Raw genomic sequence first — 22,639 nt, forward strand, 5'->3', positions numbered from 1 at the left:
CATTGCATCTACTGTGCAGTACAGAAATCTTCTCTGTGCTTCTGCATGTGGATATATGAACTGTTTTGGATTTTGTAACTGTAAAAAGCTGTTTTGCCATTTAAAGTCAGTATCACTAAGCCTCAACCAGCAAGATTATGACTCTCCAATGCACATTAATAATTCAGTATAAAATATCTTCCTGACTCTTGTAGCTGTGTCAGAGATAGAAGGTGTTTATATTTTCTGGATACATTACATTAAAAGCAAAAAGCATTAGTATGTCACATGCATTTGCAAATGTAGCCATAGTGGATGTGCTACGATGCGAAGACTATAACTTTGAACCTAGTCCTGCATTACCACTATGTTAATTTCTGTGCACAGTACTGATTTGTAACAGGCAACTCATGATAAAACTGTCCTGCCTGGGCAGGTGATATGGGTAAGGTCAAATAGTAAAACCTGAATTCCAAGACATATTATGGTCTCCATATGGGGTACGAAGTTCTTCAAAAACATTGGGGTTTGTCCCTCTTATTAAAATAACTTTTAGGTTGGCATTTTGTTTAGTCCTTCAGTTTTTCTCACATTTCCATCCAGAAATGTCAGAATGACTTAATGAAAGAGGCCTACCTACTGTTTGTCAAGCTCGTGCATGTCATATTTGCAACACAATCAGCCTTTTGAAAGCAGAGGCTTATGTGATCAAGTTTTCCTTTGAACTTCTGGATCCTCATTAAAAGCACAAAGCTTTGTCATGCTGTTGCAATAAATCATATTTTAATAACTGTTAAAACCTTTGAACATAAAGTTTAATAAGAGCACTTTCAGGACTTAAATACTTTCCTTGAGCATCCATGCTTATGGCCTAAACCCATTAGATGTTCACCACCTGCCATCTAAGGTGGGGACTGGTATTTGCCTCAAAACAGGGGCTGATTGCAACGAACACTGAAAAACTATAGTCAGTAACAGCAGAAGAAAAAGGGTTCTGTTCTAGAGTTTACAGTTTAAAAACACAGGCCTGAAGTCAAGTGTGGAAATGGGGTAGAATGTGCCAGCTGTGCCATCAAGGGTTTCTTTCCCATCGCTAATAAGTTGCTATTTTTGTAAGGAATCAGATCTGTTTCAGGAATCATCACTGGTGAGCAAGAGTTAGTCAAATTCAAAGACAGTTACAAGAGAAGGTGTGCTGCAAATAGACTGGAGGAAGAAGTGGATAGCACATGCAGACTGAAGGTAGAAAGAAATGGTGAGCATTAGTGGAATGGGAAAGCAAAAGGGGTGTGGAATTGAGAGGCAACTGGTCCTGCTGGATGCTTGGTTAGTTTCGCCAAATCACCACGGCACCTGTGTTTCTGCTTAAGGGTCTTGTCTGACCTGTCCTGATGAATCAGGATTCTTCTCAACCTGCTGATCTGGATTTGTTTAGAAATGTTGGTCCTAATAGGGGAAGTATTAAGCTGTATGGTCGTACTGTCTTGGAAGTGGTTGACCACAAAGGGCTGGAGGATGCAGAGGCTTACAGGGTTATAATTCTGGCAGGGCTGTGTCTTTCCCACTCCACTCGGCCATGGCTGTGGGGTTGCTTCCCTGTCTTCTCTCACGTTCCCTTCCTAAAATGCTTTTCCTCAGCTATCGAGGTTGGCACTAAGCACCTATGGGTGTTATTAGTCACAGCTCTGACAGTGTCAGGGGATGCACAGCAAACCATCAAGCAGGCACAGCTTTCTTTCTCAACGATTCTTCTTCTAATAAGATATTTAGGAACAAATCCCAAGTGCCATGCCAATGCTTTTATGAACCTGCTTCAGAGCTAGAGTGAGTCCTTTGAGTGCTAAAGCATATTGTGATTTGAATCAATAGCCTCCTTCCACTTAAGCCACCAAAAATATATTTTCATGCTTGCTTCTGCTACAACTAGAGTATAATTGCTGGGGTTTTGTTAATGTAAAACACTCATTTTTAATTGTTTTTTTCTTTTTTCCCTGAGTGGAAGACTGCCACAAACCAAGAATCTAAACAGTTCACAATGATCATCCCTAATTCTGAGGAGATATATGGCCATTTTTATTACTAAATACAACCATCCATGTGCAAAACAGAATACCATCTGTCAGTGAAAAAATAACCTTTTTTTTTATTATTGTGTAATTTGGGTTTTGTGTTTGTTTTTGTTTTCACAGGGATAAACTAGAAGTTGCAATCTTGACTTTTGCCATGCCTGACCTAGCACCTTTTTATAGCTAGCGGTCTCAAAGAGCCATATAAGTGGAATATTTATAACTAATTGTAAGCATGTGGTGAATTAGATGAAGTTTTCCTTATAGTTAATAAACAACTGTTTACAATTAGTAAGCAACTGCATTAGAGTTTCTGGTCCTGCACATCCCTTCAGGTCAACCAGTCAGAGACTAGAACACTGTGTGCATACAATGTGCTCTACATGTGCTCATGTAGAGGGACATGTGCTCTACAATCAGCAAAATAGTCTTTTTTTTTTTTTATTGTTCTATGACACAACATGCAAAAGAGTATAGGAAGGTGAATTATATTTTGTGTATAATGAACAAACAAGAAGGGCTGTGTCACTCATAAACAAGTAGTAAGGGTAATCTGGGCTGCGATGAGTTAGTAATGCCTTTCCTAACATATAACCACAAAGGGGAGGCTGTGCCTGTACTAACCTCTGTGCTGTAACATTCATTTTCACTAGTGTTTTCAGTGCCATTGAAGGATCAAAGCAGATGATGGCTTTCTGCTGGCAAAAATTCTGCCTGAGAGCAATACCTCTCCATTCCAAGACCTTTTTTGCAGTTTTCACATATACTGCATTATACTGGTTCTTCATATTCTGCACGGTTCCTGTTATATTATTCCAAACTACTTAACCCTTTAAAACAATATCCAGTCATGTTCATAAGCTCTGTTTCTTAGTTTTCATTAATTTATACTTAAGGCTACTTCAAAGAAGGGATAACCTCTCCTGCTTGTACAGTAGACCAATTGCAGAGACAAAAGCCAAGTTCATGGCTTTCTATGTCATTAGTCTGTGTATTTTACATGGCCCTGTCAGAAAAGCTTTGTGAAAACAGGAGACTGTAAGATGTGCCTTGGGATAGTCACGCAATAAAAAGCAAGCTGGGTGTGACGGAGATCAGAGATGAAAGTTGATGACTGGACTTAATGTGATGTGAAATGTTTTTGTATAGCAGCTGTCAAATGCTGTGTCATAATTATAAAAGACATGATTGTTACTGGAGATCAGTGGCTTAATGGTGAGTAACCACAAATAAACAGACTGAAGGGGTTGGAATCGGTGAGCTCCAGGGGTTCCTTTCAACCTTAAGAAACTGTTTCTTAAATAATTTTGTTGATATGAATAATTCACTGCTTTGTCAAATAAGCCAAACAGGCAGGGTATTATTTTTTCTCTTTGAGCAGAATTGCCTTTACTGCTATTTGCAGCTGGTAGAGATGTGGCCCACATTCAGTGCTGTTAAGCTGGTTTGCATACAGGTAGGATGTATGAGAAATACAGTCACAAAATGTGCTTGAGAGGTGACACAGAAAGGTTATACAATCCATGCTCCTGCCCTGGAACAAGGTTGTCTTGTTTGCCAGGCTATCTGAGAGCTGGTGCTAACAGTCAAATATTGATTACTTGATGATTTTAGTGACCATTAGAATTAATTATTATAGGGAGGAGGTTTAGAGATTAGGAAGAAATTCTTTATTGTGAGGGTGGTGAGAGACTGGAACAGGTTGCCTAGAGAAGTTGTGGATGCCCTAGCCCTGAAATTGTTGAAGGCCAAGTTGGATGGGGCCCTGAGCAACTTGATCTAGTGGAAGGTGTCCCCGTCCATGGCAGGGGAGTTGGAACTAGATGATCTTTAAGGTTCTTTCAAACCCAAACCATTCTGTGATTCTATGATAGAACCACAGAGATTAGAAGGGGTACCTGGAGGTCTGTCCAATGTCCTCCAAGTATATTCAGCTGGAAGAGGTTGCTCAGGGACATGTAATGGTGGATTCTGAATCTCAGTAAGGATGGAGATTCCACAGCCTCTCTGAGGAATGTGCTCTGGTGTTTGACCACTCTCATGGGAATTATTTTGTTTTAATTCTATATCTAGTCAGAATTTCTCTTGTTTCAGCCTTGTGACCATTGCCTTTTGTCTTTCTACCAAGTACCGTCTTCTCTATACCCCACAATCATGTAGTTGTATTGTGACCATTGTTTCTTATTTGCACTGAAATAGACCCTAAGGAAGCAATATTGCAGTCCCAGCTCTTCCACAGAGCTGCAAGAGGACAGTGAAACCTCTTAATAGAGAAGCATATGGTTTTTTAGTTGTTCGAAAAACATTTGTGCAGAGGCTGTTTCTTCTTGTTTTAAACTTGCTTTTGAATAGTTGCTAGACAGAAAAAAAGCAGCATTGTCACAGGGCAGTGAAGGACATGAAAAAAACCCCAGCAAAAACACTTTTTCCTATTTTCTAACATCTTCCAAGGAACAGCAGTGTTACACATTAACATTCATGAATCAAGAAATCTACTGACTAGATTACCTGGAGGTATTATTTCACTCTGCTAAAACTTAGAAAGAGCAAGTTAAATACAGTTACACATGTTAGGTCCACCCTAACATGTGTAGCTGTATTTTAGTGTTGGACTAAAACTGGAGGTCACATAACACTCTGCGGATTGCAGAGCTGTAAGTAGAAAAACTCATTGCAAGTGCTATGTCAGGGAAAAATTAATATGAAAACAACAAACCAACAACCCCTCACCCCCCCAAAAAAAACCCAAACAAAACAACCAAACAAACCCCACAACAAGAAGGAAATACAAAAACTACAACCAAAAAAACCCAAACCCAACCAACTAAGCAAAACCCCACCCCAACAAACACATTCCTTTGGCTATGATTTTTTTTTTTTTTTTAATGAATGTGTATGGTTTTAGCTTATCCCACAAAGCAAAGGCTTTTACATGAATGGCTTTTACATGAGCGAACATGAATGTTCCCTCTACACCTGATGACCAGCCCATACCACTCCTTTGGCTTTTGTCTGTGGTACTGTATATTGACCACATAGCATCTGTGGCCACTAGAGCCAGTTCAGCGTGATGCAGGAGTATCGTACACCAAGAGCCAAGTGCGAGAAAAGTGACCTCCACTATTAGCACCAGTGGAAGAGGTAATGAGGAAAATTTGAGCATCGAATTTGAAAAATTTTAGGGAAGAGAGACTTCCACGAGGTATTTTAAACAGCGTACCTCCATAGCAGGGGATGTGAGTAGAGGCACACTTGTTACTGTGATACCCAAACCCATGTCCTTGTGCTTCAGGAAACTTCTCCTTACAGGAAACGCCTCCCGGCCCAGTCACCGGCTCAGTAACAGCCGGACCGGCCCCAGTCCCAGTCCCATTCCCAGTCCCAGTCCCAGCCCCAGCGCCGCCCCCGCGGCCGCCCCCGGCAGCAGCGCAGGTCGGGCAGGCGGGGCGGGCCGGCACAGCGCGCAGTGCTCGCCTGCAGTGCCCGCCCGCGGGGAGGCTCCGCTGCCCGGCTACTGCTCTTGCCGGACTTTCGGGCTGCTGTCCTTTTCCAGGCTTTCTGTGCCCGCGGCATGGCCGGGGTGCCACAAGGAGAGCGCCTCTCCTTCCGCGCCTTCCGGGCCGCCCGGCCCGCCGGGTGCGAGTACGGGTACGGGCACGGAGACGGGCTGAGCGAGCTCCGGGAAAGAGAGTTCCCCCGGCTCCGAGGTACCGCGGGCGGGCCCGAGGGGCTGGAGAGGGCGGGCAGGACTGCGGGGGGCGGGGCGGAGGCGGGGGACGCCCGGGCCATTCCCCTCTCGACTCGTCTTCTGGCCTTGAAATCGCTGGTGCGAGGAACCGGAGGCGGGGATGCTGGGAGGAAGGGACGCGCTCTGCTTGCTGCAGTTCTCTCAGCTATAGGAAGGCGATAAGGGGGCGCTCTCCTCCCTCTCACTCGGTCCCTCTCCCCTAATGCCCCAGAGGTGCCATGGGTCCAGTATTTTGATACAGCATTTTGATACAGCAGCAAAATGCAAAGAGAGAGATTCAGGGCGGGGGAAGGAGGGGAGGGAGAAATAAAAATGGTAAAACAGCCCTTGGCTAGCGAAAGTTTGTGGTTAGACAGGCCTTTGCAAACTACTTTTGCAGATTTGTATGGATTTTCCCATCCCCCAACATTCAGCATCCTTGCACATGCTACGTCAAATCTAATCGTGATGGTTATAAAACAACAATTTATTTTACTTAAAGGGGTATCAATGCCCGTGATATTAGCACTTCAGAATACCTGGGGGAAAAACAAAGTGGGGAGTGGAGTTAATAACATCAGTTTGGATGTCCTGAAACTGCTATTTAGGCCACTCTTTCTCTTAAGTTTCACATAACTTCTCTTTTCGTAGTATCTTTGAATTTTGGTTATCAAATACAGGAGTGGGCTTTCTCACACAGGGGTGTTTAGTAAAGAATGGAGTTACACTTTGCTTCTAGAGGGATGTGGATAAAAATTAAGCAACAGTTTGAAGAGCCTTAAGATTCAGTAGTTGATTTCACAGTCTGATTTTAGACAGATTAGTTGTGTCACTGAAAGTTTGAATACAAGAAATTGCTTGTTCTAAACTCAGACTTAGATTCTGAAGAGTGGGTGTTTTGTAACTCAAACATTATTTAGGCATTTAAGCTAATGACTTTTCAAAACTCCCAAGTATCAGACTCATTTCTCAGAGGCTCCCCAGTTTTGAAATGAAGTGTATCTGGTAACGAATGATGTCTGGTAAATCAGTCTGGTTCCCAAAGAGAGGTTACTGCAAAAGCAGAGCATTAGGAGTTTTCTTCCATTTGAAAATATTTTGACTAATGTAGGCTACTAATTTTGACTAATGTAGTTACACTTTGGTTATGGAACCTACTAAAATAAGATGTAGATGATAGGTAACTTAGAGTATTTGCAGAAAAAGATAAATAGGTATAAAATAGAATCTGCAACACTATTAGCTAGTTGAAATCACATAATTGTCTGTGGTAAGATGACCTACGTTGCAAATTCCTTCGGCCCTTTTGTTTTCCTCTTTCAAATTTTAGCATTATCCAATTCAGAAACCCATCATCCATTCATCTTGAAAAGTTGTCACCTCTGTGAGGAAACTCAGCATCCCTTAACTGGTTGCTGTACCTCCATGTGGTATCCTTTGTCTTAAAAACAGTGGCATATCTCCTTTAGTCAAGAACTTGTGCCTTCAAAAAATTACTAGCAGTGCCAAATGAAAGGTGTCCAGGGGCAGATTCCTAGGCCACATGTCCCCTGCCTTACATGTCTTTTTGTCTCAAAGCTGACTAAAAGTCCAGGATGGACTCCAGGAACTGACTGACAGTGGACCAGTGTGTATGACAAGCATGTTGCTTGTATTTATACCTTGGACTCCTTTTATTTACTCATGTAGATATATCTCCACTTGCTGAAGGTTTTGGCACATTAATGTTGATGCTATAAAATGTTTTTTAAAGCTCTAGATTTTGTTGCCTTGTGGAATTCAGGCAAAGGAAAGGTGGCTATTGTACAGGTTGGCAGTAGCAATAGTAAGTAAAGGAACCTTCTCCAGATGACTTAGCAAAAATTAGATTTTAGCTGCTCAACCATTTTCAGTGGCCTGCCAGAATGTGCAGGTTGTGGAATGAGGTGGAAGTTTTACATCTCTAGTGGCCTTGGATCAGCTCTGTGGATAAGTCCTGATTGTACAGACAGTGATTCACTAAGGAACTTGTAGCTGTTCATGGGGTTTATCTCTGCTGGGTGTCTCCCTACTGCACCAAGTTCCTGCAATTTTATCCCTTCCAGTAAAAAGCAATCTTAACTTGTTCCATTAGGCAAAAGAGAATGACTTCTATTTTAGGGAGTTAACAGTAGTCATCGAATCAGAAAATGGTTTAGGTTGGAAGGGACCTTAAAGATCAGCTAGTTCCAACCCTCTTGCCATGGGCAGGGACACCTTTCACTAGACCAGGTTACTCAGAGACCCATCCAGCCTGGCCTTAAACACCTCCAGCTATGGGGAGTCCACAACCTCTCTGGGCAACCTTTTCCAGTGTCTCACTACCCTTATAGTAAAGAATTTCTTCCTAATATCTAATCCAACCCTGTCCTCTTTCAGTTTGAAGCCATTCCCCCTTGTCTTATCAGTACGTGTCTTTGTGAAAAGTCCCTCTCCAGCCTTCTTGTAGGTCCCCTTTAGGTACTGGAAGAAGCTCTAAGGTCTCCTAGGAGCCTTCTTTTCTTCAGGCTGAACAACCCCAACTTCTTCAGGCTGAACAACCCTCATCCTGTGCTCTGTTTATTTGGGGCACGCCTTAAAGATCTTGCCATCATTAAAGCTGGATAAAAGTCCAGATTTTGCTGCTCACTTTTCATGTGAACAGAATTTTTTGAGTCCCTGTCTAGATAGCCATGAATTAAGCCTTATTTTCAATTTTGGTAGTGTAATCTTCTGAGCACCATGTGATAATAATTCTTGCATATCAATCTATTCACTTCTTCCTGATTGCTGATGTTTTGTGGCATCCTCTCAGGACATCTTGTGCAAATTATGTTCTCTGGGGAAGGCATAAATTTTTTCAGTGTTCGCTTGCATGGTGCTTGTTCTTCTGTTTTAGCTCTAGTATGAATAGTTGCACAAATACCTGTTGAGAAGAAGGCACAACAGATGTGTTATAGGGAACACCGGCTACCAGGCGTACTGTGACACCAGGATTTTTCAAAGGTGGTCTACCTGTAGTCCTAACAAAGTCTTGGGGAGTTTCACTTACGGCTCCATTGGAAGGAAAGTAAGGCTCATACTCAGTGTGTGTTGGGGATTTCCCCTTCAGGTTTTGTGAAGAGATAAAAGGAAGTACTTCCTTAAATCAGCTACTTCCTTAAATCAGCAGGGATCTGTCTCTTTGGCACAGAAGCCTTAAATTTTCCCTTTTAAGCCAGTTTATCTTCACTTTTGTAATTCAAGGGCTGTTAGCTGATGGCTAGAGCAGCCCCTTCTAAAAATATATGTGGAGTCTGTGAAACGGATCCCTGTTTCACAGACAGCAGTGTATGTGCAATATGTGACCTTGACTTTAATCTTGTGAGCAGCATACCCTTATCTGCAGTGTAGGATTTTAAACTGTGCTTTCAAAATGGATAAGGAAATCAGCAGGAGTTTATAGGTTCTGTTGTTAAGTAATGGGGATGAATATACTTCTGTGATGTTTATCATAGCAAAGAAAATATCAGCTTCAGTTTGTATTGTGGTTTTAAAAAAGAAAAAGCTGACATGTGATTTTGATGCAGCATTTAATCCCAAGATACCTTTCCACTTTCAGTTGTGTGCCAGTGTCCTCTTAATATAGCTGTGGTGGTTCAGTGGGAGATTTCCAAGAGCAATAAGCAGTGGATATTCATCCCCAAATAAAAATCAACATGTATTTGAGAGTATGTATTCTTTAAGGATTGTTGACTATTTGAAGACAGTCTTTAACTGAGGTGAGATGGACTGTCACACTTCAAAGTCAAATCAGTTGCTGTTCTGTACTTCAACAGCAGTCATGACAAATCATATCTTATCTTAATAGCATGAATATTTGTGATATGTGTGATTACATACAACTAACAATGATAACAAAACTTGCCTGTTAAACAAAAAGAAAAAGCAAACTAGGCTTTGAGTAACAGAATTGGCCTTTATTTCTTTGGAATTCCAATGATGTCCTGTGAACCAGTCAGCTGTACGAGAGCTTATTGTGTTGTTCAGTTAAGGAATAGCTGGGTACTGGATCTGACCTTACACAAAAATAAGTCCTTTTACTCATATTGCTAGTAATTATTTTCCTGTTAGTAGGAGATCTTCTCTTTGCCCTGCAGTTAGTCCTCAGGGGCTTGGTTAGCAGAAGTCAGCTCTGTGCTCTGAGAACAGAAAAGCCTGTTTTGTCACGTTTGGGATAGTCTGGTGTTTTGGCTGAATTTCAAAAGTAGGAAATACATTCTGATATGTCAGCTCAGAGTAATTTTGTTGATAGGTAGCTGATGCTCACATTTTATGAAACTTGTGAAGATGAGTGTACTGTGAGCCTGAAGAGTTGTGCTTATCTCATGATAGCAAATGTAGGCGGGGCCTTAGATTCTCTACTACTTTACCAGTTTGCTTGCCTTGTCAAACCAGATATTCTACTAGCCTCATATCTGGGGTTTTGTCTTTATTTTGAAAAATAAAAAAAAAATTGGAATAATTTTTGTATCCTAAAATAATTAGAGATTTTATTATTTTTTACATCTATGGAGGTTTTTGGGGTTTGTTTAGTTTATGTTTTATTGTTTGGGCGTTTTTTTGAGAGTATTCTGTTTGATCTGGTAGCTGTCTTCTGCATGTATATATGTTACTTTCTGCTGACTTCATAATTATTAGTAATTTTTATCTGTGGAAGAATCTTTTTAATCTCATTTTTTCTTTTTCTTGAAGCCTAAATGACTGTATTTTCAGCAAAACCTTTTAGAGTTAGGTTCTTTGAGCGATAGTTTTCTCTGACCAAGTTAGCAATATACAAGTGTGATCACGCTGTTTAAAAACCAGTTTGATAGTGAGGGATAAGTTTATTTTGATTCATTTTTGTCTAAAGTCTGTGCTGAACCAGGCATGTGCCATTTTATGGTCAGATACAATGCTTATTGTGATTCCATGATGCCCACCTACGCACTGCTGGCCAGAGTTAAGCCAGGCAGCTACAGTCCCAGGAGAGACAACATCTCCTGGAAAGGACAAATTATTTCACCCACATGCAGAGATTAGTGTATGTTAATGTTAATCCAGTGCTTACCTCTCCTACCAAGATGGCAGCAAAAGCAATGTGTGGGGGAAGGATGAGACTGCTTTTGTTGCCTCATTGGAAGATTCTGTATAGCTAGAAGCACTGCTGATTGTGCTGGAGCATAAGTCTCACTGAGTTACCTTATTTCTCACTCGTCCTGAACAGAGGTAAAATCTGCTAAACCTTTTGATTTTGGTGTCTAAAGCTCCTCTTCCTACCACTCTGCAAGCTTGTTCACTCTTTCCTCAGTGGCTGTGAGATCTCTGGTGACCTGCTCCTTTTCTCAGTAGCCTCTCTGTCACAGTGTGATTTCATTTTGTGGAACACTTTTTTTTTTTTTTCACTTAGAAGGGAAAAGAAAACAAAAGCAATTATCTTTACTGAAGAAGGATGCTGACAGACAGTTTGAAATGCTAGAAGACGACTGGGAAGATGTGTTTAATGGGTGGGGTAGGTATCCTAAAAAGAAACTGTTGTATGGGAAGTGCAACCACACAACTACACGACAATTATTTTGTAAAAAAAATAAAGTGCTCAAGTAAAGCCTTAATGCTTCCTGTTGATTTCAAATTTGCATTTATCTACATAAACTCTTGTCTAAAAAATTGATATCAAAGATGAAGCATGTGTGCAGCATAAAGTGGATTTAGTAACAGTAGTTGTGTGTTACTTTCAGATGTTTTCATCTACCTAGATAGAAGTAACAGATACTGTTAGGGAATTCCTTAGCATTTCAGGGTTCAGAAGATAGTCTGCTCTATGCAGGACTGATCTTTCAATTAATGATGGACTTAGCTCTAAATGAAGAATAGTCATAATATTTCAGCACTGAATACAGTTTCAGTTACTTTAAAGTTTAGTTAGATGAAAAAAATTATCTGAAAGTTACAGGTTATCTCTCTTCTTTCTTGAACTGTATTATTCAAAGTAATAGATATAATTAATTTTTAGTTTGAGATTTGGTGTTGTAATACCCATATAAAGATGTTCACTGCACCATTACACTGGCTCTGTAATCGCCTGTGTCACAACAAGGCATTTAAAACTCTACCTGGAATACAGAAATGTGGAGCAGAAGAGCAAAGTCCCAAACCCTATAAAGCTGATACAGTTGACATGAACTCAGAATATTCAGGGGTATTTTAGAAATAACTATTCAGTCAATTCGAACTGGATTCTTTACAACAGGAAATAATCATATGTGGTGTGGACATGAGATTTTTTAAATCAATATGTAGACATAAAAAGAAAAATTAGATTTGGAAAGATAATTTATGGAACTTCACAGATGCTGCAGGGTATCAGCCACCCATTTTAAAAAAAATTGCACTTTTAATTAAAAGATACATTATCTCTAAAATTAATGTCTGTACAAGATGTATATTAGTGTTTGAACGTATTAAAACAGGCAGATGTTCTACTTAGAAAAGCACAAGATGCTTCTTATCTCTTACTCAAAAATTGGAAATGCACCAAAATCTTGTTCCTACAAAATCCCTCATCAGTGGTGCTTCCTTCCTTCTGTTGCCTTAGCGTCCTCATAAATTCTGCTGTTTGTCCTCCTCTGTTGTTATGATGTTGCTACACGTGAGATGTGTACTGATTTCTTCCCAGCCTATTTCTGTGTGATGTATCTCATTTAATTTTTTAAAATTTAAAATGTAAGATTATTGATAAAAGACTGTATGTAAGTTTCCTGAGAGAAGTAATCTGCTTCTAGTGTTCCTGCACTTATACTGGAATTTTCTCTGCAAAATCAGAACCTGGCATGGGACGTTCTTGAAATTTCCATCATATGTTATGGTAGCAATTCCTGTATCTGAGCTACTTGTCAGAAGTCAGTGTAAGGACAAAGAAATGGAGAGGTGGGAGGTGAGATTTTGTTGATCAACTTGATTCTTTGCATACTTGGTATCAGAGAGATGCTGCAAAGGCATCGCTTGGATGTGAAAAGACTGTCATTGAATTCAAGAAGACCATACTGCAGAGTGCTGCAAAGTAAAAAGCACTGATGTGAGAGGGTGATAAATGGGTAGACAGCACAATATGTTTGCACAGCAAGAGGCTAGTAGCATGCTTTACTCTGAGATGAAATTTAGGAAGTGGAATGAGCTCCCAAATGTCTCAGGCTTTTTATAGTAGGTTGTCTTGGCCCAAACCATCAATGCAGATGTTTTCCTTAATCTGACACTAAAGTACTAGTAAGGTGGGTTTTTAAAATTTTTTTTTGCTTCCCTGAATTTAAAAAGGGAACTAAAAAGAAATTCTTGTTAGGAATATGCCAACTTAGGGTTGGTATAATTTTTTCTCTTCCTAATTTAATAATGCTGTTGCTGTTACCATGTCTGTACATTGAGAAACACTGACTGATTCCTGTCACACTTGGTCGGAGGGGATGTGTTTTGTGGAGGCATTAGGAAAAATGGGACGGGGATGTCAAGAGTAATGGAGAAGTAGGGGTATAGTAGGGCAGGAAGGCATAAAGGCAGGCCACAAAGCCTGACTCACTAAGTCAGACTTAATTAGTTTCATTGCTAATGAGGCAAGTTGTTGCGCTCCTGGCAGTATTTGTGGCAGCCCAGATAGATCCTGTGCTATGGTGCTCTTTGCCCCTTCACCTTCTGTCCTTCTATAGAGAAGCGATTGCCTGCGAGATGCCTGTGATAGGGATATGACCCCACGTAGGCAGCTGTTGTGAGACTGTCATGCAGGAAACTGTTAAGTCACTCTTTTTCCATTACGTGAGATACGCATATTAAATTGGAAGGCAGAACTTGGGGAGAGGTCTTTCTCTCCCCACCTTTTTATTTCCCCCTTCTTACTTTCATCATTGTCCTGATTCACTCCTTGTTTTTTGTAACAGCCAGGGGAATATGGCTTTAACAAGAGAAGTGAAAAACAGATGTGGTTTCTGTGTTCATTCAGATTAGTCCCTGGAGCACCAGGATCTAAAATGTTTTTAAAAGAAAGCTAAGAACATGACTGGACAGGGTTTTTGTCACTTGCGGTCTTCCTAAAAGAGAGAGATGTGATCACAAGGATGTGATATTTTGATGACATCATTAGCTGAGGAAAAATGACTACACAACTAAGCTTACTTCTTCTAGAAATATGCAGAATAATATTCTAAATTAAAATTTGGAAAGATGACAGGAAACTTATTTGAAGAAATATTCATTAATTAAATTAATGTTGTGTGAATCAGTTTCATTAATGCACAATTAAACACCAAATATCACTGTTTATACCCCTCTACAAACTTATGAACAGGTCAGGTGAAATTACACAGTCATCAGAAAGTTTGTCCGGTAATATCTTCCTGAGGAAGAAATTGAAGACCAGGATTTTCCACATTTTTATGTTCATGCCACACAGCACATTAAGTTGTCATAATTCAGTAGTTTGGAACTGATGGTAGCAGTAATGGGTTCCAACGTGTGTTGCCTTTCTTTAAAAAAAAGGACTTTGTATTGCTGTTGAGTAAAATACACTGTTTGTCTGCTCTGACATTCATTTCCCAAGTAACTTATTAAGAAGTGTAACTTATTAAATATGTGACTTGGAGTTGCATTTTTATTTATTTGTATACGTACCTATAATTTCTTTTAATGGTAAACAGTTACAATTGACTAAAAACAAAATGTTACTGGGCTGCTCTGGCAGTATGCAACTTTTTATAAATGTCATCATTTTTGATTCATCACACACTAGGAAAATATTCATTACAGATTTAATCAATTTAAGAGTGTGTAAGCCCAGTGAGCAGAGTGGTGACTTTTCTTAATACCCTGTCCAATCTCAGTTGTGATGGATAATTTGCTTTGATAATGCACATTTTCTCCTTGTGAGACTGGATAAAAACAGATAAGTGAAAGTGGTTAACTGGCAAGAACTCCCTACCTGGTGGACTGAATGGCCCAGAATTAAAGACTGCATGAAGAAGAAGCCTTTGTCATCTGCAGACATGCTACTTTCTTCTCCCCCCACACATAAACCCAGTAGTATTCCCAGCTTAGCTGGGAAGCTGGCTGAACTGGTGTTCGGACAAAACTGTATGTATATTATTGCATTCTGTTGTTGGTCATAGAGTTCGTGTTCACAAACAAATGAAATATTTGATTGATTAATAAATTCCCATAAGACTGTAAGTGCCTCAGAAGTAACATATTTTTGTCAGGAATTGGAATGGGCTGTCCAGGGAGGTGGTGGAGTCACTCTCCCTGGAAATGTTCAAGAAACAACTGGACGTGGCACTCAGTGCTGTGGTTTATTTGACAAGGTGGTGATCGGTCAAAGGTTGGACTCAATGATCTAGGAGGTCTTTTCCAACTGTAAAGATTCTACGATTCTGTGATATCATGGAAGGTCATCATTAAGTATAGCAATATGATAATGTTCCTCTTCTTACCACCTTAGCATAGATGCTTAGTGACAGGTACAATGCTGCCAAGACAGCCTAGTATATCAAATGCAGGATGACTGTTTGCCCTTCTAAAAAGGAGATAATCTAATACTAGTATAAGTGCATAAAAAATATACCTTTTCAATTCATTAGAAGTGACTTGGAAGACTTACAGTACATAAGAAGTAAACTAAAAACCATGTAGGATATATTTTGGGTAATGTGAAATTACATAGAAGAGATATTAAAATGCATAAATAACTTCTAAGGGATGGCTGCAAAGGTGTAGTTTTAAGGTAGATTAAGGAAATAAGAGCATGACACCTCTGAACTGCACTGCAGCTCACTTTTTCCTGGGACATGCAGTCCCTGTGACTGGGACCTACAAACTCCTTTCCATTTGTTTACAACTTTTTCTGGTTTGACTGAGGTGCATGTCCCTGCCAGATTTTTTTCGGATGATGAAATTAAGCCCTCTATTTTATAGATTGGTAGCTGTCTAGTTAATGTTATATCATTGTCTTAGTATCTCTCCAAACTCACCAAGAGCAGAAATACAGTAGGAAGGGAGAAAACTATGACAGTTGTAGTGGGAAAATCACTTTCTGTGTACGTTAAAGGTCCCCAAAAACCATCTTAAATTGCAAAGCTTAAATTGCCTGCCTGCCTCCCTTCCTGCCTGCCTGCCTTCCTGCCTTCCTGTCTCCCTCTCTCCCTGCCTTCCTTCCTACTTTCCTCCCTTCCCTGCAAGTTCTCTTTGATGTAGGTCTTGTTGAATCTACAGTTATAAATCTGCTAATTTTTTTGTAAATTAATTCTGGATTTCAGTGAAAATATTCTAAATTCATGCTCAGGTGAAACTCTCTAAAGTGAGATTTAACTAAAAATTTATGGCACTAGCAGTTTTATCTGCTCTTTGTCCTTCAGGGTCAGTTCCAGAGTAACAGATTAACTTCTCTAATGATCAGAAAATTAATAATATGTTTTGCTTCTGCAGACTAAACCTAGAATAAAGGCTCTGATTTTAGGTTTAGGTGGAAATTTAGCTTTTCATTAATTAGTATAGCAGCTATTGATGTACTCACAAATTAGCTAATGGCTCTACAGCATTGAAGGGATTACCATGCATTGAAGTGGTTTTCCTATGAGTAAAACAATGCAATTATAACTGCAGCATAAAGGAAATCTATTCCTTGGGAAGCACCCTTTTTATCTTTTGGATACTAACAGTTTAGGATTTGTTACTTATTTTCCTTAAGAAGAGTTGATCATGAGTGGTGATTCCCAGTTTAGTTGAATTCTTTAAAGCTTCTGCTGTCTGTGAAACACTGGGCTGAATGAAGAGGTGACGTATGAGGAAGGGGGAAGGAGACAGATGTCTGGGACAAAAAATAAGCTTATCTAATATTAATTTTTCCTATTGCAATAAGCTCTTACTCTAGTGACTTTCATAGCTCATTGTCAAGATTAGTTTTAAACCTTCCATCTTTTATTTCTGTAGAGGCCTAAGTGTTTTTGCTTGGAAAATAGAATTTAAAGTGATCTTTAGGTATAAGCTACTGTTTGGAAAGAAACCAGACTTTTGGGAGTGAGGGAAGCAGTAACGATGAGTTCATCAGGAGCTGCGTTATGTTCAGGCTTGGTAAAGAGTGCAGAAAGCATCACTGCACCACATGGCTGTGGAACTGGGACTGCCTTCTAGTGAGCACTGCCATGGCCCCAGCTTCTGCTGACCCACTGGGAGAGATGGGAGCACAGAAGAAAATGCCTTCCTGTGGAACTAAAGGAACCCTCCTTGCGATGTAGGCTGTACAAAAACAAATGCTGGCTCCATCCCCTGTTTTTCAATATCAACTTTCCCAAAGCATGGGGGCTACTCCACCGAAATGCTCTCTAGGGGTTGATGCCATCTATTTCTCCCTCTTATAACTCACCCTCTTGGTTGTCCTTAGAAGCCTATAGTATGAGGTTGAGTATTTTGTGAATGATGAAAAAGCATAAGTTCTAGTGAATTACATGAATACTTTATTTTAGTGAGTTTCCTTTCCACCTGCTATTTTTCAAGAGTTGGAAGAAATCTTCCCTCTTTTCCCCCCATATGTCAAATTTAAAACCACCTGCTTTCACTGGAATATTTATATCCTGATTAGAAATAATGAAGGCAAATTCAGCTTCTTAGCTGAAGCTACCCATTTAAAAAACATTATGAAAACCTCTTTTCCTTTGGATAGGAGGACTGTTGCTGAGTTCACAGTGTGTAATGCTTGTTTGGAGGCACTCAGTCAATTCTCAAAGCTTTGCATCACTGAGCGTGACAGCTCCTGAGAGATTAAATAGCTGTTACCATCAGAACTTTAATCAGTTTTTCTTCCATTTCTGCAAGTACAGGGAAGGATAGGTGTACTTGTAAAGTGTCACAAGGATTACACTGCAGCGCTTCTGGATAAACTTCAGTGCCGCTGAAGAGGGGGAAACAGTACCAAATAATCTCATGACAGCTGTTATGTTTCTAAAAGTGTTTGATCAGATCTTCAAATCTTAATACCAGAGACCTTGTGTGCATCCAGCCTCTGATACCAGTCACTTCTGCATCTGTTTTCTTCCATTCTAGTGGTAGAAATGTGATTAGGTACTAAACTAATCCAATAGCAGTTAGCTTACAATGAACTCTCCTCAATCTTACATGTAAAATGATTTATAAAGAGTGGGTATTGGGAAGTTTGGGGGAAAACCTGCCTTCAGCTAATTCCCACTTCTTCAAATGCCTCTTAAACTTTATGTTTAGAAAATGTATTTTGTCTTTAAAAAGTATCTGGATTGTTTTACATGGATTCTGTTTAAACAGCATGAGAACTCTCAAATGAGTAAAATTGATATTTATAATATAGTTATAAAAAAATCTTCCAGGTATGAGGGGTGGGGCATGGAAGGGAGCCTCTTGGTTTTTTCCTTTAGGACAAGAGACTGGGGGAGTGGCATTGTGGAATTGATTTGTTTTGGTTTGTTATTTGTTTGTTTTATAATCTAGCTACATGGCTGCATGACTTGTAGTCTTTCTATGCATCTCCTTTTTTTTTTTTTTTCTGGCTGTAGATTGAATTTCCGCTTAGTTGTAGAACAGAAATAGCTGAATCTAGAGGAGAAATTTTACTGTTTAGGCTCATAATTTAAATGAATAATAGCGAGTGTTGTACTCATTGAATCTACTTCACTGCACTGTGTATTCCATGTGGAACGACACAGAAGAAAAACTGCGGTCTAGTTTAATATATATAGTCTCTGGATGTATGTTGGTTGGGGTTCCCAGCTTGTAGCCAGGAATATATGAGAAAAATGAAACACTAGAGAAAAAAGGTTATACAAGGAAGAATCTATTCCTGTCAAAACTGATTGTTTCTTATTGTTTTTTCACTGAGCAGTTATTACAATGGGTATATATACAAATCTAAACATAAATAAATATAAATAAATGGCTCTCCCTATATAAATCCAGGAATTTTACTCTCCCTGTGATGCAAACACAAAGTGCCCAGCCGTCATCTTTCATAGCAGAAGGAAGAAAAGTGTTTCAAGTTGAAAGGGGGACAGGGGCAAAAAGAGCATGGAGTAGGCATAAGGAAAAATTTGCCCTTAATGCCTTTCTTGTTGTCCATCTGTGAGCAAAAGTGGGAGAACAGAAGCCCATAATTTGCTCTGTAGGAAAGAAAATAGTCTGAGTACAGCATGCAATAACTGATCTTACACGGTTCACTGTATGTCTGTACCCTGACTTTCTGTGGAGGCAAAATATGAGATACCTGGTGTCTGTACAAAATATTGAGGAATACATGCTTTCCATCTGGAAACAAACTTCTTCAAAGCAGTTATCTCGCGTGAAACTTGCATTGTGTTCTGTGCAGCTAATTGCCTGAGTTCATTCTAGCTTTACTAGTGGGGAGCCATTAATTGCATTATGGTGGTGATTATGTGACATAATAGGGATCATTTCCATTCTGGTATTTATGCCACAAATTTGGAAAGGAGTTCTTAGAAGTAAAGGGATATGGATTGAAACATATAGAACCAATTGTTGTATGCACTGAGTTAGATGCATTCCTTGAGTTATTGTTGTGTCAGAATATTTTGACCTGGATTTTTTTCCCTTTAGTTATTTGAAATTTAGGCACTCTACTTTGAAATGTGGTGGGCAGGTTGAGGCAGCTAGCTGAACCTGATTTACAAAAGTTGTGATTTTACAATTCTTTGAAAATCCTGTCCTCCTTGAGGTAACTGTAACTAAGGACACAAATGACGGCACTGTAAGATACTAATTTTAAAATTTAAATATTTATTTAACCAGTTTGATTTTCCTGTTGCTTTGCTTAGAGTTATAATCCTTTCTCTTACATTTTCCAGAGCCCTAACCCATACCTTGGCCTTTCTGGAAATGCCTCCACTGCGAATGTTTTCTAACTATTTTAGAATTGATGTGTTTAGGGTTTTCATTTTTATATCTCCAGAGTATTCTTTTGGTGAAAAATGTTCATACAGTTTTGCTAAAAAGTAAACAGGAATTACAAATTAATTTCATCTTACTGACAAATAAGTAGCTTTAAAATGCAAATGTACTATTGTTGCCTTAAACATACTTGTTTTGAGGGAATACGGTAATATTATACCCACAAGCACAAATTCAACAAAATGTAGAAGTTTTGGGATATAATAAGAGCTCATTACAGAACTATATATATCTCAATGCTATTCTGAGATGTTACTTCTAGTTATAGCAAGTCTAAGGAAGTATTTGAAAATTAACAGTGCATAAATTAGCTTTGAAATATTAGCAAATTACTATTACCTTTCCAATTACGATAATATTGTTCATTATTCATTTGATAATTCATTGTCATAAATAATACTCACCTCACTTAAAATTCCTCTCCACCCTCACTTCATCTTACAGAATCAATTCCTGAATTTCCTAGGTTGTATCACCCTCCATGTGTCACCTGACATCCTTTGCCCATGTAAGGAACAGGTGTGTTCAGCCATCTGGTTTGTTCAGCATTGGTAGAAGTGATCTGTAAAGAGGGAACAGGATTTGGCCTGGCTAGGGAACTCCAGCAACTGCAGCACTTCAGTATGGCTGTGCTAGTTATGGAGGCTCCACATAGGACCTTGCTACCCATACTCAGGATCCAGTCCTGTAGACAGTTCTGGAGGCAGAGTGTGCTATACGTGGTTTTATCTAGGTGCTATTTTCAAGTATCTTGTGTCAGAAATTGAGTAATATATCTTGTATGAATGTTCCGTCTGGTCTTGTCATTTATTCAAATATTATACAGTTTGTGGGGAAAGACCTTGATTTTTAAATACGTAATGTTTTCTCAGCTGCCTTGAGGCAAAGTGCAGTAGCTGATGTTGTGGCAGAGTTGTTATTTTAGGGAAGCTAGTCTAGTGTTACTGAGGCCATTTGTATTGAATAATTTATGGTGAAATTATAATTCTTTTTAATTTCTCAAGTCGTTAATATGGAAAGAAGCCCTCTAATTGAGAGAAATTATGCTATGATTTAGTGAAGCAGAGCAAAATATTCTTCAGGTGTGTGCTTATAAAATTGGGATAATGTTGTAATTGCTTTATTGCTGGGTCCATTAAAAAAAAAAAGGAACAACTGTAAAACTCATTTTTGTAGCCAAAAGTATCCACTGGAAGGTTGCTACCAAATATGAAATTCTGTATGTTTGTGTCAGTAGTGTCAAACTCTTACTGGGTTTATGATGCTCAGATATTTATGTCTCAGACTAACTTCACAGGTGGCCCCAAATACTACTTTTACTTAAATATAGAGCATCCTGATAAACAAAGTAAAGTTGCAAAGGAGAAGTAGTTGACTGAGTGGACTTGCATTGAGATGAACAGAATCAGAACTCAGTCCCCAGTACTGGAATTCTCTAGTGAATGCAAATTTATTCAAGTTAGAATTGTGCCTGACTCTCTTCAAAGACATCCACTGATAACTATTGTTAAAGTATTGTTACCACATGTTAGTATTGTTTTTCTTGAGTGTTGGTGCTGTTCTGTAGATGTTAATTTTGATTGAGAATGAAAGCAGATGTGATGGCTTCTACGTTATCACTGCCAAAAATATCAAAATGTACAATAAGGGAAGTGTTAGAGAAGAGAAAGTGGAAAAGAGCTGTAAGGGAAGAGAGTCTTCAGATTCACATCTGCTTTGCCTTATGTTCTGCTACGAGAAGCAATATGAAAACACTAATTAACCTCTTAGGGGGATACTTATGTACCTATATTCATATACCCATCTCAGTGCTGCATACACAGGCATATTTGTGCATATTTGTAAATAAAGGTGTATAATATGTGCTTGGAGGAAACACTTAATCACCTAGATGCCTTGAATACACCTCTGGAGCAGTTCTTCATTTGATGTAACTAGTAAGCTGATTTATGTAATTTTGAGATTCTGTTGCTGTTGCCTGTTATTATAGCCCTCCTACTCCTTTTGTCAATTAATTATTACAAATGTCGCACTTATAAAAATGACACCTGGACTTCTACAGACTTCATGCATACCCATACAGACTTCGTGAGACTGAAGACATCTGTAGATGCCAGATGACGATATAGCAATATGAGCAGTCCAGCATATTTTATTTAAGAAAAGAAAGCTTAATTTGTTTCAAAGGTCATTTAAGATACTGTACAGATCATAACTGAGCTCTTTAACTTGGCCTGGGACCAGAAAGGTGATCAGTGCCGTGTATTTAGAAAGTGCTGATTATAGTGTGTTTGTTAATTATTTAACTCAGAGTTCAGCAGAGCCTTATAATTACTTCAAAGGCTCTGGATACCTTGATGTGTGGTATTCTCATGTTTGAATAGAGCTTGCTTCTCTTTGCAAACTTGAGGTCTCTGTGACCTGAAGGCAAAGTTCTGCTTTGGTTACTCATTGTAGTACAGCAGAAATGCAATCAGACTTCTCATGGGTTCCTTTAGATTCTCTGGACTTTGGAAAAGACTTTTTTTGTCAGGTTGCAACTCTTCGAGTTCAGAGAGCCTGTCCTTTGAAATTGTAATATCTGTACCCAGTGTAAGGTAATGTCTTTGGAAAGAGCCACACATTCCTCCTTCTGAACAGCTTTATGGCAGTGTCCAGCAGTGGATTGTTGCTGTCCAAAGTCAAATTCAAAGTAACGACTAGGCTTCCAAAAGCCGTGTCATGTGTTCTAAATGATGTGTTTGTGTCAACAGCTCAAGAGATTTTTGGGTTTTTTTTAGAAAGCTTTAACAAGCTGGACATCAGTGAAGTTAAAAAAAATAGTGTATCCAGAAGCTGCATGCTGTTGTTCTTATTTAAAGCAGGCCTGTGTTGGATAGGATTTCTCTCA

General features: G+C 39.2%; 1 protein-coding gene across 2 annotated transcripts in view; it reads left to right on the forward strand.

Moving 5' to 3' along the window:
* Positions 1-5,522: 5,522 nt before the first annotated feature.
* Positions 5,523-22,639, forward strand: part of MOCOS (molybdenum cofactor sulfurase) — a 211,550-nt gene continuing 194,433 nt past the window's right edge. For both annotated transcript variants that reach the window (XM_027643908.1, XM_027643909.1), the window contains exon 1: positions 5,523-5,752. In XM_027643908.1, the coding sequence (XP_027499709.1) occupies positions 5,617-5,752 (136 nt within the window). In that variant the 5' untranslated portion in view covers positions 5,523-5,616. The remainder of the gene's footprint in view (positions 5,753-22,639) is intronic.

Source organism: Corapipo altera, unplaced genomic scaffold (assembly GCF_003945725.1).
Source record: "Corapipo altera isolate COAL_440 unplaced genomic scaffold, ASM394572v1 24b, whole genome shotgun sequence".
NCBI classification, from domain to species: domain Eukaryota; kingdom Metazoa; phylum Chordata; class Aves; order Passeriformes; family Pipridae; genus Corapipo; species Corapipo altera.